General features: G+C 48.4%; 6 protein-coding genes across 6 annotated transcripts; 1 reads left to right on the top strand and 5 right to left on the bottom strand.

Annotated features, from left to right (window-relative positions):
- Positions 1-1374: 1374 nt before the first annotated feature.
- JR316_0012373 (Cyclin-dependent kinase catalytic subunit) lies at positions 1375-3162 on the bottom strand (the record flags this gene model as incomplete). The annotated part of the gene is made up of 9 exons (XM_047897998.1): positions 1375-1430; positions 1495-1531; positions 1592-1733; positions 1821-1987; positions 2049-2219; positions 2569-2695; positions 2769-2925; positions 3061-3083; positions 3155-3162. The coding sequence occupies 9 exons, from the start codon at positions 3160-3162 to the stop codon at positions 1375-1377; spliced, it is 888 nt and encodes a 295-aa protein (XP_047742887.1).
- A 747-nt stretch (positions 3163-3909) lies between these two features.
- Positions 3910-6077, bottom strand: JR316_0012372 (MFS-type transporter oryC; the record flags this gene model as incomplete). Its single annotated transcript, XM_047897997.1, has 11 exons — positions 3910-4131; positions 4189-4291; positions 4351-4433; positions 4480-4783; positions 4840-4888; positions 4947-5317; positions 5376-5459; positions 5524-5536; positions 5593-5744; positions 5803-5917; positions 5984-6077. 11 exons carry the CDS (start codon positions 6075-6077, stop codon positions 3910-3912), a joined length of 1590 nt encoding a protein of 529 aa, XP_047742886.1.
- A 1086-nt stretch (positions 6078-7163) lies between these two features.
- Positions 7164-12353, bottom strand: JR316_0012371 (Protein kinase kin1; the record flags this gene model as incomplete). Its single annotated transcript, XM_047897996.1, has 9 exons — positions 7164-7268; positions 7325-8045; positions 8110-10039; positions 10093-10395; positions 10450-10795; positions 10850-11425; positions 12002-12088; positions 12189-12248; positions 12315-12353. The coding sequence occupies 9 exons, from the start codon at positions 12351-12353 to the stop codon at positions 7164-7166; spliced, it is 4167 nt and encodes a 1388-aa protein (XP_047742885.1).
- Positions 12354-13238: 885 nt separating this feature from the next.
- JR316_0012370 (E3 ubiquitin-protein ligase UHRF1) lies at positions 13239-14445 on the bottom strand (the record flags this gene model as incomplete). Its single annotated transcript, XM_047897995.1, has 7 exons — positions 13239-13280; positions 13379-13469; positions 13539-13615; positions 13684-13749; positions 14044-14200; positions 14261-14365; positions 14432-14445. 7 exons carry the CDS (start codon positions 14443-14445, stop codon positions 13239-13241), a joined length of 552 nt encoding a protein of 183 aa, XP_047742884.1.
- Positions 14446-14672: 227 nt separating this feature from the next.
- Positions 14673-16169, top strand: JR316_0012369 (GPN-loop GTPase 1; the record flags this gene model as incomplete). Its single annotated transcript, XM_047897994.1, has 7 exons — positions 14673-14893; positions 14943-15047; positions 15104-15277; positions 15337-15556; positions 15653-15735; positions 15801-16012; positions 16081-16169. 7 exons carry the CDS (start codon positions 14673-14675, stop codon positions 16167-16169), a joined length of 1104 nt encoding a protein of 367 aa, XP_047742883.1.
- Positions 16170-16655: 486 nt separating this feature from the next.
- On the bottom strand, positions 16656-18254 carry JR316_0012368 (Alpha-ketoglutarate-dependent dioxygenase oryG; the record flags this gene model as incomplete). The annotated part of the gene is made up of 9 exons (XM_047897993.1): positions 16656-16776; positions 16881-17042; positions 17114-17170; positions 17254-17336; positions 17415-17513; positions 17581-17597; positions 17655-17682; positions 17753-17834; positions 17917-18254. The coding sequence occupies 9 exons, from the start codon at positions 18252-18254 to the stop codon at positions 16656-16658; spliced, it is 987 nt and encodes a 328-aa protein (XP_047742882.1).
- Positions 18255-18325: the final 71 nt, after the last annotated feature.

The following is an 18325-nucleotide window of genomic DNA, read 5'->3' as shown; positions in this document are numbered from 1 at the left end:
GAACCAAGTATTGACTGATGTGTTATGTGATATAGAGTAATCGGACGACTCATGTATACCTCTGCAGGGGGATCACTGTGTAGCCGCAGCTTTGCGCGTCTTCCGTGTACTGTTAACGAACTTGCGTACGATTTATGAACTTGAACGATGCCCTGGGTTAGCAGATTAGATGCCAAATATCCAAGTAAAGCGAGTGACTCACCTTATAAAATGCGTATCAATCAAAGTATAAACCTTGCATAAACAAATGAGCAGAATCATACTCTTTGGTACTCGAAACGTCATAGGAATAGGAAACGCCTACGTATACAGCCTTCAAGATGGCTAACTGTTGAGATAAGCGCCAGCTGTTTACGTGTACCATCCGTCCCAGCGGTGCATTTACGACTTAAAGATAAAACGCAGATGGCGTCCAGTAAGGCGTATACAGGTTTTCGATCAACTTTCTGATGGCGCAAATTAAAAGTTCACTCAAAGAGGAATCACTATAGTAGTATTTCCCAGTTACTTCGGTCGCAAAAAAAACCTTGGCAAACTATTTATAGCGAAAATTCAGTCGAGTCATCTGAAAGTAAGTTAGATAGTCGTAAATCTACACGTGTCTACATAAATATGTCTACTCGAGAGAGTGACTCATAGCAATTGAATGTACCTAATAACCACCAGCCAAAGAGCCCACAGGAGCCCAGAACTCGAGGCAGGCCTCAAGGTAAGCACCGAGTCAAGATCGTCAACGGGAAACGTCATTGACATCTTTGATCTCTGCGCGCGTCATTCCACCTGTACAAACTGATGTTATCGCGGAAACAAAACATGTGGGGCAATACAAAATTCTACTTGAGGGGCGCCCAAAAAAAGAGACCTCCATACCCGAAAGATTCAGAGGATGAGAATGTGAACGCCCAAATTAAAAATATCAAGGGTAAAGATGCTGGGGGTTGCTTCGATGCCAACCGAAAATGAAAACAAATATTGGCCCATTACAGTACGAAGGGAAAATGAAACCCCACAAAAGTCTGAGATTGCAACTGACAAAAGAAAAACAACAGCGTTCATAGTGACAAACATACTTAGAGAAAGGGTGGAAAACGTCCAACGAAAGCGGAATGCAATGGATTGTTATATTTTTGTTTGTGAATGGAGGAGTACTGAAATTATTGAACTTGTTGGAAGAGAATGAAATGTGTAAAGAGTGTGAAAAAAATGCATGGGAATACTGACGTTGTGATGAATCGTGAAGTGAAGTGAATGGTTTAGACGGTCGGTGAATCGGCAAAGGAAAAGGACATGTGACGGAGGATTGGATGACTGCGCGCGAGTACAGATATTGGCAGCGAGAAATAAGAGCCTGTACGTGAGGGGAAACGCCATTGATCATGCTGGCATGGGTTTGTAATCCGCAAAATAGGGATGCACGAGGGCCCGTTTTGCTGCGCAGTGTATGTAAGTTAAGCACTGTAAAAGCATTGTCAGATTCGCAAGGAATCCACATACCAGAAATGCGTTTCGCAGAATCATAGGTTAGCGTACGCTAGAGAAAGAATGACATAAAATAAGTAACCCAAAGCGGCCATAGAGGCATCATGTGTACCTTTAAAATGTCTAACCCATGTTCGTCAAGTGTTGGCACGATTCGCGCCAGGTCTTGTCGTGACCACTGAGGGAAAGTAGCCTTGTAATCGGGTAATTGACTAACTCCTGGCCAAACATCCTCGTTGGGAGTTCCAAGGATTCTATAATTAGAAAGACAAAAAGGTTAAAAGTGTCCGTGATAATCTCCGCGACAGGGGGCTAAGAATGATGGATGGGCACACACATACCGGAAAATTTTGAAAATCTGATCAATCTCCGAGTCACCAGGGAACAGCGGAGATCCTTGCATTGCCATTTCAGCGAAGATGCATCCCACAGACCACATATCGATGGCAGTAGAATAATGACGAGACCCAAGAAGAACCTCGGGTGCTCGGTACCACAAAGTGACGACCTGACACATGACAATGAATTCACTAGAAGTTGGCTAATAAGTTTTTCAGAAAAATTAATACCTCGTGGGTGTATGTTCTCATCGGAATGCCGAAGGCGCGAGCTAGACCAAAATCAGCAAGCTTAAGGTTGTCGCGAGCGTCGATGAGCAAGTTTTGCGGTTTGAGATCGCGATGTAGAATGCGATGCGAGTGACAGTATAATAGACCAGAGTTCAATTGATGAGTAAATTTCTATATAAAACGGGGAGAAAATCAAAGGTTAGCAGAATGAACGCGTAGTTTGAAAAAGTCGCGTCATGAACGCGTGACGTATCACAACTAATTTAAGTCACGTGACACATATGTCATTAGAACATTACTCTCGGCTAAATGGGAATGTGATATGATGTTGCATGAAAAGGGAGGAGAATGGAGATGATTGCGCCAGAGCAGACGAACACAATATCCCGCCCACAAAGTTATCAATAGACGGGTGACACGGGATTTTCGCGTCCGACGCGTTACCGTGACGCGTTTCCATGTGGGATCGAGCGAGGAACGGGACAGGGAAGAGGTGTAAATAAATGGGAAAAGAACGTACCTTGACGATCTGTAAAGAGATGGGCGTACGATTTTGGTTTCCAGTTTCAATGTAGCGCTTGAGGTCGACGTCTAGGAATTCGAAGACGAGATAGAGCTTTTGATCCGCATGCACGATGTCGAGCAGCCTGGGAAGCGAAGTCGGCACGAGATAGAAAAACTTTTTTCGCTTTCAAACAAGCTCTGGAAAGAGAAACATACCTAACGATATTTTCGTCCTTCAACTCCTTCAGCAAACTAATTTCCCTGATGGCGGTACTAGGCACCCCTTCGTCTTCCGCCTCGAGCCTAATCTTCTTCAGTGCGACAACAGATCCATTGCTGGTGTCTTTAGCCTTGTAGACAACCCCATATGTACCTATATGCAATGTGTTAGCAGCATGTTTTATGCGAAACAAAAGTGAGACGACACAGGCGTCAACTAACCTTCGCCTAGAGATTGCGAAATCGGATAGGCGGTGAAGCGTCCGAGCAAAAGAGCACGATCACATACCAACTTTCTCTATTTTCTGGTATCTTGAAGAAACAGGCGATATGTAATCAGAACAAGTGAAAAAAAATCGGAAACCATGGGACCCATGACTCACCGATCCATGTGTTGCCGAGGTCAAAGAGAGCTGCAAATCGATGTGAATGGGCAGTGGGAAAGCAGACTGTTTTGCTGCTGATAGTGGTTTGAAGACAAGAGTGAAAGACAGCTAAAGGAACTAAGAACGGTGCGAGCACGGGGTATCTGGTGTGCGGCGGTGGGATGGGGATCAGTGGCAGTGAGCGTGCAACCGGATATGCCCTGAACGCACTGGGGATATGGGCGGCGTATATGCAGGGTCAGAACAGAGTAAGTGGAGTGCTGAAGGCGCTAAACCCTGAAAAGTCTTGAAGGATGTGGACGAGAGAGACGACGAAGGAGACAGAACAAATTGCTTTCTTTACGCCGCCGAAATTCTACTCTTTTAGGGCTCATGAGTGCACAGCCACATGAATTTCCGCGCTCCCGAATTTCATCCAACTTGTCAAACATGTATGAATACAATAGAATCCACAGGAATGATGCACTTTCATACACTTAGTTACATTGACTTGCAGTGGGTGGCATTAAGATGGACGACTAATATTGTATACACCAATCTTCCATACGCTTTTCTCTCTCACATCATTTCTCCTACGTCCCACCTCCACTTGCTTTTTCTCATGCCGGTTGGAAAAATGGAGCGCGAGCCAACGAGGACTCTATCTTTCGGCAATCGAAACTGACAGGAGTCGGAAACAAAAACTAAACCTAAAAGCCGAGGCATGTGCATTTGCACTAACACAAAATACACATTGCATTGTGTAATTGCAGTCAGTTCTGGATGCTTTCTTCAGGGGTGCCCTGGTCCTTCTCTTTTGACCTCGCGAGCATACTAATTCGTGCCTGGTCAGCGTCTATAAATCGCTGAGGGCGTTCGACTTGAGTGGCCTCTTTGTTCCTGAATACAAAGATCATCGACTTATTGTCTCGGTACAACCTGTCGATGTCTTCGAGCTGACGGTTGGATGTCTCTGGATACACGAGCCAGACAAGCTAGAAGTACAGTGGGTTCCTAAACATCGAATCAAGTAGATAACGGAGGCAACGTACCGGCACAAAAATAGCGTTGAACACCACCCAAATGAGATAGAAACGCCAGCCTATATTAGCAATCCCAGACGGTGTAATCTGCACTACGATGTAATTGGAAATCCTGCATTTTCGACGTCAGGCATAATGGTTTAGATGGAGTGATACATTGACCAATAGTACCAGTTAGATGCAGTACCAACTGCTGCTCCCTTCGTTCTCATAGCCGAGCTATTAATTTCCGTCGGGTATAACCATGGCACTCCCTGCGTGTTGCAAAAAAACATGAGTGGATATCGTAAATGAAAAAACGTCATGTCGTGCCTGCCAACATATCCCAAAAAATACATAATAGAGAAAGAAGAACGCTGTCGCTCCTGCTCCAAATTTGGCGCCGTTGGCGGGATTATTCGCTTGAGAGAGTAGTGCCGATATGAAGATGTAGCACACGCATTGACCTGCCGCACCCCACATCATTAGTTTCCTTCGGCCAGCCCTTTCAATCAAAAGCAGCCCAGCAAAAGAGAAAAACAGGTATGAAACAGAGTTGCAGGCCGCGAGTAGTCGAGATAAGTTGTTTGACAATCCTACGGAATTCTGCAGGACAAGAGGGAGACTAATCGTCCGACTGAAGTCAATAAAGTTTAAGCGAAGTACGAAAACGACACGGACTAATAGCTCGTAACATTGATGCCAACCAGCTGTTGCATCCATTGTGTCCCTGTTCAACGGAAGTCATCGTAAGCTTCTTGGAGTTACTCTTAATTGATTTACCGCACCTCCTCCAAGGATTAGCCTTTGGATCATTCCAGTGTTACCGGTTCTTCCTTTTAGAATATCCCGCCAACTTGGTGCGGTTTCTTGTTCGATGCGTACGGCTTCCAAAATATTTTCAGTTTGATTAATGATCAGCTCATCTTTAGGTGTCGCATGTGATCCTTCCAGGGCTACCAAAACATTAACGCCCTCTTCGTGGTATCCATGTGCCAGAAGCCAGCGTGGACTTTCGGGCAGCCATGGAATAGTCGAAATTAAAATGATTGAAAACACTAGCTGAAAGGCGATAGGAAACCTCCAAGCAATGCTTCCTTGAGTGAAACTGAAACCGTACGTCATCCAATTGCTCAACGAAAAGCCAGCGATATTCATTCTGCATTTATCTATCACATCAATGATTAATTATGTGCACAGGGGAATGTGATACGCACATCATTTCAAAAACGACCAATTTGCCTCTCCAGCTGGGTTTCGAGGTTTCGCTCTGCCATACAGGGGCAGTGGCAGTGTTTATCCTAAGAAAGATAGAATGGATTAGATATGGGCTCCTCGCCAAGAAATGTCGCGAAGATAACATACCCATTGCCAACACCTTTATGTGCAGGGTCAGACTGTTTGATTGATATCTCAAAAAGGATAAAAACTCACCAGTCACCAAACGCGCAACAATCATTTGAGTCACTGTGAATGAACACGTTTGAAGGATCGCCCCGATAGACATGATCGTCACCCCAATCAAGAACGTCTTTTTCCGACCTAACCTCTCGCCAAATCCAAAGGTAGATACAGCGCCAAAAAAACTGTTGATGATCCATATCAAAACCTACCCGTACAATCGGACAATCATCAAACACATACCATCCGATATCATACAATGACACAATGGTCCCTTGAAGAGTTGGACTTGGATTACCCATAGTCTTCAAAAAGTCGTCCGTGACAATGATTCCACCGAACACGCCCTGATCATAACCTGAATAAAAAATAGATTGTACTCAGCCGAATATCAAGTTGATATATGCGTCATTTTCCAGCTCACCGAATAGTGTCATAGCCGTTGTGCACGCTACAGTGACCCATACATTGAGAGTTGCGCCCGTGAGTCCAAAATACGGAGGACGATCGCCTGACATGTTTCTGAGAGTCGAATACCAGCAAGCGAAGATCGAAAGAAGCGTTATAAACCAGACAAGGCATTGGACGAGTATTTATACACATCCAGCTCCAGACTTCGCTCTTGTGCTGGCGCTCCTATCCCACTGTGACGTAGAAGCCACATCTTCACAGTAAATGCCAGTTAATCTATTTTTCACCTCCTTTTCGAACCATCAACAAGTCAAGACGCGCTTTGCATTGATTAACTATGCCATACCCACACACCTGCTTCATTTCCGCTGAAAAAGTGCTTCTATCCTTTATGCCAGAATTTGCGGTATATTGCTGCCAGCGAGAAGGTGAAAATGAAAACTGTTGAAGATGAGAAGAATCAAGGTGTGAATCGTCGCGAAGCCTTCGCGTTATTGACCGGGTATATACGGTCCGCTATACCCGGATTTACCTCCGGTCACATGGCACAATTGAAGTCTGCCTCGAAGCTTTCTTTTCGCTTGAAGCAACCCAAAGTCTCACCGCTGAACAAAAAGGATAGTAGATAAGTTCAAACCATCGCGTGTATTGATCGTGCGTCTTTGAATGGTATATGCATATCCACCCAGTAGGGATGAAAAAAAATAGCAAAAATTCTCATTAATATATCGTGAAGTGAATTTCCGAAAGACATGCATTATTGAAAGACCTGCTAAAGAGAGAGAGGGGACGCGGATGCGATTTCGTGAGTGTGTACCAGATAAATAAAAAAGAAAGAAGAAACCTAAAGAGAAATAGAAAACAGAAACATAATAGAAAGCCTATCGATAAAGAAAAAAAGGACAACAAGAAAGAGAAAAAGAGTATAAGACGAAGATTTGTTTGATATAACAAAACCTATAAAGGGACGTCGCCGAAGAAATAAAAAACCAAGAAAGACATTAAAACGAGAGCGGTGGGTGTTAGACGTAGGTAGGTGTAGGTAGGTAGGTAGGTATATGATTCATGTGGGATTTGTGCAGCAAGCAGAGCGCAATAAGATTCCAGAGCAAAGGAGTGAGGCGGGATAGAGAAAAGCGTGAGTTTTGACTCATTGTCGGAACGTTGGCCGATCGATGAGGATAAGAGAGAGGTTATAGCTTCAGTTCAGTTAGGACCCGCCTAGCCAGCATTTGATACTGCCAACCATCTCCACCCGCACGTCGGAATTGGATCCCATGTAATGGTAGCCAAGGCACCTAAAGATTATTAATAAGTCAAGCAAAAAAAGGTTAAAGGCGCACAGAGACATTACCTTTACAATATTGATCTCAAAGCGGACGCTCAAGCTATTATTACCCATACTCTCAAACAACTCGCGGTCGATTTCTCCAGTTGGCATAGGGCTTGGACTGCGCTGTGGCGACGCAGGCCTCGGCGCAAAGTCGTGTGGGATAGGGGGAAGCACCTTGCCCTTATCCTTACTCGAAATCGCGGGCGAGTGCGACCTCGGCGGGGGAGTAACACCCGAATCTGCACCAGGATTAGGCGTCGAAACCCCATTCGTCTGGATATCACCTGAGGCTGCGACAACTGTGTGGTTCGACGACACATTGAAGAACGACGAAGACCCACTGCTTGGTGTTGTCATCAGCGTCGCACCCGACGGCCGTCCCGTCGTCGACGTCTCCTTCTCCTTTTCCGACTTCTCCTGGTCTTTACTCTCCGTCTGTTCGCGGTCCTTGCCCTTGTCACGCTTCATCCCAAACGAGAGCTTAGAAACCTTTCTGGCGATCGATGGCCGGTTATTACTCGGCGTCGATGGGGATGTGTCGCCTGATGTAGTCGATGACGCCTGCTGGTGGTGCGAGTTACCACGAATGGTCGATGTCTCGACCGAGGAAAGGTCAATAGAGGGCAAGTGTATACACTCAAATCCTCCCTTTGTTTCCCGATACTGGACCTGCATCCTATCAAGAACGCGACGTATATCTGCCTTAATAGCAGTAGGCGGTTTTGTAGACGTGGTAGCCACACTGTTTAGTAGATAACCATGAATAAAAAAGAAACCACGATAGTGACACTTCAACATAGACGTACCTAAACAATCCCTTGAGGAAAACGGGCTTGAAATCTTTTTCATTCGTATGCCTCTCATCCTCCTCCCTAAATGTTTCTTCCATACCCTCCTCACCCAAGTTTTCACCAGTACGCTGTCCTCCGTCCTGCGCTTCCTCCTCCTCTCTCTTTTCCGCCATATCCTTTTCCGCCTCATTTTTCGAAAACAGTCTCTCGGTAATCGGTCGTGAACTACCATAGCCCGTCGATGGACGGCGGTGGCGCCCAATCGTGCCCCCGGATGCACTGTTGACCAGCGCGGCACCGGTGCTGCTCCGCCTCTCGTGCCGCGTCGTGCGCCCTTGAGGATCGAGAATAGTCGCTGCACGCCGATGCACATTCCCAATTGGCTGGCTGACGCTCGCGGAGAGAGTCCGTGTCGCCGAGGGTGTCGTGACCGTACCTTCTGCACCCTCGCCAATTGGCTGTGTTGTTTTTTCATCTTCAGCAGACTTGACATCACCAGAAGACGGCCTAGGAGACGTCGACGCGCCGCTGAGAATTGTACCCCTTTTCCCTGACACAGTCCCATGCCTCTTCCCATCATCGCTCCGCCCACCACCCACCAGCATACTCCCAAACTTGCGTACGAGCGTTGCACCAGATGAAAACGCCGACCCATGGTCATGGTGTTTCTCCGCACCCTCCTCTTGCCTCTCCGCGAACGAAGTTATCTCCGGGCCAGCCGTTTGCGGGAGTGCAGGCAACCGACTAACACCCTGTTCGTCCGCGCTCACACTCTCCGTGACCGAGCCCCCTCCTCCAAACATGCCACCCCAAGCACGCCCCAGATTCGTCGGCCTCTGGCTAAGACTGTGACTTCTATTATGCTTAGTCGGTGCCGGGGGACGCGGGAAGTTTTGTTTCGGTGCAACGCCCTGCTGCTGTTGCTCGATCTCAATATGCTGCCTTTGCTGCACAGAAGGCGATGGTGGCGGAAGCCCTGGATCCCTTGCACGCGGCTGCGCAAACGCTGGCGAGGTTGGCGATGGCGCTGCTGTATTGTCGTACGACATGCCAGAGTAATGCGACGTCTCGGGTGCGGGAAGTCGGGGCAACGGCATGCTGTAGTCCGCCTTGGACTTGGCGGATGGGAGTGGGTCCTTCTTCGCCACTGCGGGCGCGGTGAAGTGTGGCTGAGTCGTGGCGAGGTACTGTTGCTGGCGCATCGAGGTTTCGTCCACGGGTGTCGTCATGTTGAGGGCAGCCTGGTTGGCCGCATCGCCTGAGATCGACAACTGTGAGCTCGCGAACTGGCCGGGGCCATATACACGATCGCGCTCTAGCTTTTCGCGTGCGAGGTAGTACATCGATATCAGAGGGTGGAATCCCTTCGTCGGGTCCATCGGCTCCCGGTTCGAATCTGCAAATGAAGGATGAGCGAGATGATGCTGTGAATGGGGTGGTGAATGACTCTGAGGACTCCCTGGTGGTGACGACGCTGGTGAGAACAGCTTGCGTCTATAGTAATCGAAGCCCGAGAACCGGCGGGACTTTTTGCTGCTACTTGAAGCGGATGCGTCGTTCTTGCCGCTGTTGCTGTCGAAGGAGATTGCGAGACTTGAATTGGACACGGACTCGCCCCAGCGGGAGGTGCTGTTGCCATTACCATTCAAATTACCCATACTCCGTTTGCGTTCCCAATGCTGCACCGCCCGAATGTAGTTTTCAGACTCGAGGATGCGGATGAGTTTCTGTTCGATTTCGTCTTCTGTGCCGAACTCGAAGCCCGTCATGCCCTTGATCACTTGTCGATCGAGTTCGTCGGCGCGTAGAGGTTCGCGATGGACCATATGGATCGCTGGAGGACCCGTGTGGCCACGGATCATCCATGGGTGGCTCATAACTTCAGCGAGAGAAGCACGGTTGGCGGGGTTGGTGACTAACATCCGCGAGAGAAGATGTTTGCACTCTAGAAAGATAGTAATCAGCCATGAAGGAAAATGGTTACAAACTTGAAATTACCGGAGCTGAGCCAAACCGGATACTCTACTAGACCACGTTTGATCTTTGCATGGAGAGCTGGCATGCTCTGGTCGTCAAAAGGTACTTTACCGCACACCAAAACGTAGAGGACAACACCAAAGCTCCAGACATCAACCTCGGGGCCAGTATAGACCCGAGCATTGAGCAGCTCAGGGGCAGCAAAGTACAAAGATCCACAGAATGTGGATAGATGATCCAAGGGATCAAACAGATTGGACAGGCCAAAGTCTATGATTTTTATGTTGCCCGTCTGGGAAATGAGAATGTTCTCAATTTTCAAATCTAAACATAGCGAATTAGAGTTTTTTAATATCGGGAGTAAGAAGAGTACGTTACCTCGATGGACCACGCTATTAAGATGGCAGTACTCGAGCGCGCTTCCGATCTGGCGTGCGAACTTGCGGGCGACGCGCTCACGCAGGCGGCCGTGGCTGATGATGTAGTCGAGCATCTGGCCGCCGTTGACGTACTCGAAGACCATGTAATAGTGGTGCTGGTGGACGATCATCTCGCGCATGCCGCAGATATAGGGGTGGTAGAGAAGCATGGAGAGTGCGGCTTCGCGAAGAGTCCGAATTTCCTTGGATGCGTCCCGTGAGGCCTGGCGCGCGGCCGAGTCGTTGTTCCCATTCGTCTGGGGTGGTGGATTAGGGTAGACACGGGGCAGAATTTTGACGGCAAGCTATTCAAGTAGTTGAGAAAGTTGAGAAAGTGCGATAGCGTAGATTAGACGAACCTTCTCTCCGGTGATGTTGTGGGTGGCGAGCTTGACCTTGCCCATGCTTCCTGCGCCGAGGGTTTTGCTGAGCGTGTAGTCGCCGAGGATGCGGTTGGAGCGACTGGACCTGCCGGTCGTGCTGTTGTGGTCGTCCCTGTGTCTTCTCCTTTCCCTGTTTTCGTCACCCGCAGGCTGTGACCGGTCCCGGGAGTCTGCATCGCGGCTGCTAGCTGGGGGCTGCGATGGGGCGTAGGCTTGCGGGGGCATCGAGACGGGTCTGGCACGATGAGAGTTGGGTGTGGCCCCTCGAGGAAGTGGTGCTGAGCCAACCGAGCTGGCGTTGTTGCTGTTGCTGTTACTGTTACTGTTGCTGGAAGGGGCGTGTGGGGTTGATGGCTGCTGGTAGTGTGATGGCTGGCCTATGGCCATGTCGAACTCGTGGCCTCCGATCATGCCTCCCTGCGACGGGGTTGGCTGACCCGCAACAGCGTCCTCCGGGACCTGGTTCAGCTGCGGGGCGAGTGCTGTCGGGTAGGTGGACATCTCTTTTTGTTGAGGTGGGAGCTGGACTACGGTGGGCCCGTGCACCGGATTCTTGAGAGATAGACGGGTTGTAGAGCGCAGAAAGATGGGAACAACGATTCCAAAGACACTCGAGGTCACTGACAAGATCCAAAACGCCGCTCAGCGTTGTGGGATTCCTTCGGGACCAGCGGGCGGCCTCGCTCCTAATTTGTCAGAACCGGCCTTATTTAACATCAATTGACCCTTATTCGACCTACTTTCAAACTATTTTCGCTTCTATGTGTAGCTGGGTATTTCCTACAGCCTAGGAGGTATTCTTGTATTAACATCTACCCCAGGCTACTGTGGCATATCAATAATATACGGGCGGGCTGCTCACCGCCGCAGCCCATTCGAGTCCGAGTCTCCAGCGACACAATAACACACACCGCCGCATCATCTTAAACACATAACAAATGGTATAGACAGGGGAGGTATAGTACACAACGTATGTATAAAAGCAAATCATTCTGTTTTCGTGTTTTTGACAGGCAACCATTTCACCGGATTGCGGTTGAATATGGGCCACGGAGGAAGAACGAGCTGAATCACACCGCCGCTCATCAATATGTATCATTGGCAAAAGACGAGAGTCTGTTGACATACCAATGCAAGGGTTACAGTCGCCAGCCCCATGATAGCGAACGTTATACGGATATCCTGTAGTACGAACCCCACAACGAACGCCAGGACCTAGAAAAGCAATGAGCACACGCTACCGAATAGTTTGCACTCAAGATGTCTATCCATCTCGCAGCCTAATTTCAGCACAGAGGCGGAGAAAGATACTCACACCAGACCCAGCTAACGTCGCCTTGCTAATCAGGTCAACCAAATTCTGCCCCGCGAAATCCTAGGTTGTAAAATAAGTATTGGTCAATTACATTGTCATTTCACACCAACGAAACAAACAACTCACAATCTTTCCCTCCAAATACTCCTGAATGATATTACTCATGACTGATTATAGAAATATAGCAAGACAGCGGCAAAGTCGTCTGTATCGAATCCTATGCGGTGTGTTCCACGTCGAAAACTCGTCTTGTTCAGGCACTGAGGAATGTGAATCGCGTATGATATGCGTCTTTTTAGGTCACTGTCAAAATGCAGGTACGATATACCGCACTTTTGAGGCAGCAGCGGGGGTTTCGCTAACGTTCGTGGCGAGAAACAAGGTCAGAGTTGAGATTAGGGTTGCAATGGCCAGCCAATCGTGACCTCATTAACGTGTCCACGTCACGTGCTCATTGTAGGTGAAGCTGCCGGCGGGCCGAGTTCACAAAGACGCGACTTCATGTCAAACTTTTTTTTACTCTAAGTTCAACAAACCTTCGACGCTCGAAAATATTATATGCAAGGCTCAGATCCCAATGATAATATTTAAATTCCATTTCAAACTGCTACAAAACCAGAACGTTCAACGTTCTATTGAAGGCCAACTCTGAATTTCCCCACAGGAATCAAATTCCAGAATCCAAAGCTCAAATGGTTTCCCTATCTTCCCATCCATACGTACGTCCTTGGACAACAACACTTCAATCAATGGGTAAACGGTGTACATGACTTTACTATACTGTACGTATAGCATTAATATCATTATCAAGAAACGGGAAAACGACCAGAACAAGAACAAGAAAGCAGGGATTATAGCAGGGGGTCACTGAATCGTGAGATCAGATGTGTGTACAGAGTATATAGTAACAGTTAAGTAATATCAACACATAAAAGCAGTCGACGTCAAAAGGCAGTATTGGGCCGGATATCATCATCGAACGTCGAAGATTCAAAATTGAAATGCGGAGAGGAAAATGGGGTTTGAGTTTGAATTCCAGATTAATTTGGCCTAGAGCTCGCGCTTCGGGATGGGTGGTTGGCCAGGTACACGCTGTCGCCGATCGCACAAACACACCATAAAGTTAGTTAGCAAGAAAGTTAAGGGGGGAGGAAAAGGGAAACCAAGCTGATCTAAATCTTGGGACTTACTCGGAGCTCATATGTGCAGATCATGTATCCTGTTTCTTTGCTCTTGCTCATATATGCGTTCTCTACGACGTACATCCCATCGTAGCGGTACCTACCATGCCACACAAAAAAGTCAAAATCGGCGGACATTATGGTACAGACAGATAAAGTAAACCCTCACCCTTGTGCAGGCGCATATACAGAGTTGGGTTTGAACCCGCGCACGACGCGTACAGGACGCTTGGTCTCAAAGGATCTCTGTATAGTGGTAGCACAATCAGTACAAACAAGTCAACGATATTCTAGAAGTAAAGCGGGGCATGCACCAGTAACGCCGCATTGTCTGGGTGGGTGAACGACTGGTCCTCGACTTGCTTGCCGTTTCCCGTGCCCTGATCACAGTACAAAACAAAATAAAACAATCGTCAGTATACAATCACTGCATCATCCATCGATTAAGATAGAAGAATAGATGGCTACGCACGAAGTTGTTGTCCCCCTGCCCGCCTGTCAATCACAACGGCGTAAATTCGCGAATAGTGCCGGTGAGAAAAAAAATCGAGAAGTGAGTCAGAGTCAGCGTCCTAATCCAGCCATAAAAGAACAATGGGAACAACGAGGAAAAGGGCGTACCGGTACCAGTGTAGATACTAATAATACAAAATCCCATCAGTCATTCCACGCACCACAAGAGAAGCAAAGTGGGATACATACATGAAGTCCCCCTCATCCTTATCGTCGCGATATCCCCCGGATACGCAGATGGAGAAGGCACCATCTTTCACAGTGCCTGCGATCCCGGCGACTGTTGGAGCATGGATACCTGCTTTGGAACACTCAATTCTGTGGATGAGTGGTACTATGCGTGAGTAGCGTGAAGAGAACATAACAGGCAGAACGTACCGATTTCTGAAGGTGTGGAAGATGGGGTACTTTGCGGGCGGCCCAAAGCGAGGATCTTGCTGGGTTGGAAACCAGTCAGGCTGAGATTCCATAAACTGTCTGCGACTGCAATGAATTAAGATTAGAACTAGACGGGATGATCAGCGGAAGCGAGGCCAGTTGAATACGCACAGTCTTTCAGCCATGTTGAAGATGAGATTGTGGTGGTTCTGAATGAAGAGCAGTTGTTGCTCTGTGGCACGGAGCAGCCATGGTTTTGTAAAGCACAGGTGCCCTCATTGTGTGCATGTCTAGAAACATCACCTGATTGAAAGGGAGTCATTAGCGCGTCAAACTTTTTGCCCACGGCCCCATTAACTCGTTATCTTGACATTTGACAACTTTTGTCCTTGATCTCTCCTTTCACGACACAATGGCAACAACTTCTTCAAAGAAACCCGTCGCAATAATCACCATAGGCATGGCCGGCGCAGGCAAGTCAACATTTGTCCAACGCCTCAATTCGTATCTCCACTCGCGCGACCCCCCTGCTCCCCCGTACATCCTCAACCTCGACCCCGCCGTCACCTACGTCCCTTACGAGCCCAACATCGACATCCGAGACACCGTCAACTACCAGGAGGTCATGAAGCAGTTCGTCTCTCCGCGCTTCCGTCTCTGCTTGCGTTGACTCGACATAAAGGTACAATCTCGGTCCCAACGGCGGCATCCTCACAGCGCTCAACCTCTTCACCACAAAATTCGACCAGGTACTAGGGCTGGTTGAGCAGCGGGCGGACAGCGTTGAGTAAACATATTCATGTCTCTCTCTCGCGAGGATGTCTGATTATTTGTTTGATTCAGCTACGTTGTGCTTGACACACCCGGGCAGATTGAGATCTTCACCTGGTCAGCCTCTGGGGCTATTATCACAGACGCGATCGCATCTTCACTACCGACTGTCGTTGCATATGTCATTGACACACCGCGTACGACGGCACCTGCGACCTTCATGTCCAATATGCTCTACGCGTGCAGGTGAGCGTTCTTCTCCATCCACCCCAATCAAACTCACATACTTTCTTCCCTTCACCCAGTATTCTCTATAAAACCAAACTCCCTTTTATCCTCGTCTTCAACAAAACCGATGTGCAGCCTCATGACTTTGCAGTCGAGTGGATGACCGACTTTGAAGAATTCCAAGCAGCACTCGCCGCACACGGAGGCGCGCGCGATTCCGAAGGCGAGCCAACCTACATGAACAGTCTCATGAATAGCATGAGTCTAGTTCTGGATGAATTCTACAAGAACCTCAAGGTGCGTTTTTCTGCTTTTTGTATTTCCCTTCGTTGGATATATACGTCTGAGTGAGACTGCTGTGTCGTTTGCTGATGCTTTTGGCGGAATTTACAGGCTGTGGGTGTGTCGAGTGTAACGGGTGCAGGGTTCAAAGAGTTCCTAGAAGCCGTCGAAGGATCACGCGAGGAATACGAAAAGTGCGCCTTCCTCTCTCTCTCTCTCATCCTTTTCTTCCATTCCAATTGACCACTTTGACGCTCAGAGAGTACCTCCCTGAACTTGAAGCTGCGCGTAAACAACGCGAGCAGACTCTCCAAGCAGCCAAAGACGAGTCAATGGCGCGCGTGATGAAGGATCTCGCAATCGACAGGGAGAAGAACCCGCGCGGGGCGCTTATGGACCGGTGGGAGGAGGAAGAGGAGGAGGACGAGGAGGACGCGGACGATGAAGCAGAGCTGGATCTTATCGATCGGAGTACGTCCCTTTGTGTTTTCTTTCGGGAGTTGAGATGAGATTGGATGCTGATGTACCTTTTGGTTTAGCGGAGGAGCGGGGGCCGCAGGAGTATATCGATGTGACGAGAGCAAGGCGGCATGAGAGGGAGGATATCAATTGGCCACGGCCGGGGTGATATGTTATGTGATCGTATTGAGTTCCAAGGTGAGCGTTTGTAGCCCTCTTTTTTTTTTAGTACTGTTTCTCCTGCCTTGGTGCAAAGTTCTTGTGTTGACCACCTATCTTCTTTTTTTTTGACTCTTTTACAGATCTACAACACGCGTTGATTCAAGTCCCACCAAAATTACATTGTACAGACACTAACTATAGCTAATAAGTTGATCGAAATCAATTGTATTATACTCACATGTCAACGACGAGACGAGACGAAACAAAATAAGAAGACTGGCATGAAAGTACTTTGTTTCCAACCCACCCACATCCAACTCTCTACGGAGGAGGATGATAAAGAGTTCTTATGTTCATATGCAGAGAATCAAAGCTTCAAGCTTCAAGTTACATCCAACAAAAAAACAAGCATATATATGTACAACATCAAACAGACCACCACCACCGCCACTGTTATATTACATTGAATTTATACTCTCCTACCCACCCACACTCAAAGCCCTTTGGACTTGATTCCGAGCGCCTCCCTGCGCGACTTTGACGCGGGATCGAAGAAGGGTTTCTCGCCGACACTCACGACGCGGTTGCCCACACGCAGGCCATCATAGTCCGGTCTGCAAAAAAAACAACACAAAAAAAATCGGGGAGGAATTGAGCTTCAAAATCCAAAATCCAAAATCGAAAAAATAAAAAAGAAAAAGCAAAAAAGAGCACATACGTAGCGGTGTGGAACGTGGACCGATTATCCCAGATCGCAACATCGTTTTTCTCCCAGCGGTAGCGCACCTGCAGATCGTGGTTCTCCGCGACGTGTACCGCGAGGTAGTTGAGCACGTCCGCGGACTCGTCAGATGTGAGCTCGACGATGCGCTTGGTGAAGCTTTTTTGTTTTTTTGTTCGAGGGTCGCAGTGAGTTAAAACGTGTGTTGTTAGATTGGTGAAAAGGCGTACTTTTTGTTTACGAAGAGGCCTTTGAATCCGGTGACGGGGTTCGTGCGGATGACGGGGCTATTCATCATGATCGTCAGTCAGTCCAGGTAAACCGCAACCGCAAGCTTTGTATATACAGGTACATAAAAAGGGGGACTTACTGTACAGCAGTCAGCTCGGATCCGACGTTCAATGGTGAGCCGCGCGGGCCAGCAGGGATCTCAAATCCTCTCAATTTCGCAGCCTGATAAAGGTTAAAGTCAGGCCTTGGTCAGAAATGCCCGGGAATTTCAAGATACACCCTTTCAAGCGCTGCACTTACAACATGGAATTGCTCTGCGTCATGCACGGCCGTGAGGCCCTCGAGGAATTTTTGGTATGCGGGTGAGAGGCGGTCGTATGCTTCGTATGCGCTGGCCCACTGTGGATTTATGTCTGGGTTAGATGCGGAAGATTTTTGTTGGGCATTTGGGCATGTGGATTCTTACGAGGGTGTCTCCGCCGCCTACGGAATGCAGTCAGATATTTGGATTTTGGAGAACGAACAGCGTAAAGGGCTTACTAGGAGGAAGGGTATGGATTTTAAGAATCTGACAAGAAAAGCGGAGTGAGTATACGATATGGAAGAGAGAGGGTGGAAACTCCTCGACGTGGACGCACAGCATAATCTGAAGGAACTGGCTCAAAAGTAACATCCGAATGCCACCCGCGGCTAGCAAGCGCCCTCTCCCTCGGGAAAACCCTTCACACAATAAAAAAACACACAACAAATCAGCACACACATGAACAAAAGAAAGCTCAGTACAACAACAATCCGCACTCACACTGCACTGCTAATGACCTGCACATCGTCGCCGAGCTCGGACCCGTCCTCCGTTAGAGGATGGCGATGGAGCTTCGAGTCCGCGGGCTTGCCTGTAAGCTCGCCGAGGCGCGTCGCGAGCAGTTTCTGCGTCTCGATGTCGATATCCTGCGCCTTGAAGAACACGACGCCGCGCTGCGAGACGAGCGTGGCCAGGTCCTTGATGAGCACGTCCGCGTTGGGTGCGGCGAGCAGCTGCGAGAGCTGCACGCTCGCGTCGCTGAAGACGGTGCCGATGTGCGGTGTCGCGTCGTAGTGCGCAAAGTTGGCGAGCGAACCGAGGAAGGATGGGACGGACATGTTGTGTTGTCTTTGAGATTGTTAACCTGGAAAGGAGGAAGTTTTGGGAAGTTTACGCTTTTCCGAGAGGA

This window comes from Psilocybe cubensis, chromosome 12, assembly GCF_017499595.1.
Source record: "Psilocybe cubensis strain MGC-MH-2018 chromosome 12, whole genome shotgun sequence".
Classification (NCBI taxonomy): Eukaryota; Fungi; Basidiomycota; class Agaricomycetes; order Agaricales; family Agrocybaceae; genus Psilocybe; species Psilocybe cubensis.
This window is presented reverse-complemented; position numbering and strand designations above follow the sequence as displayed.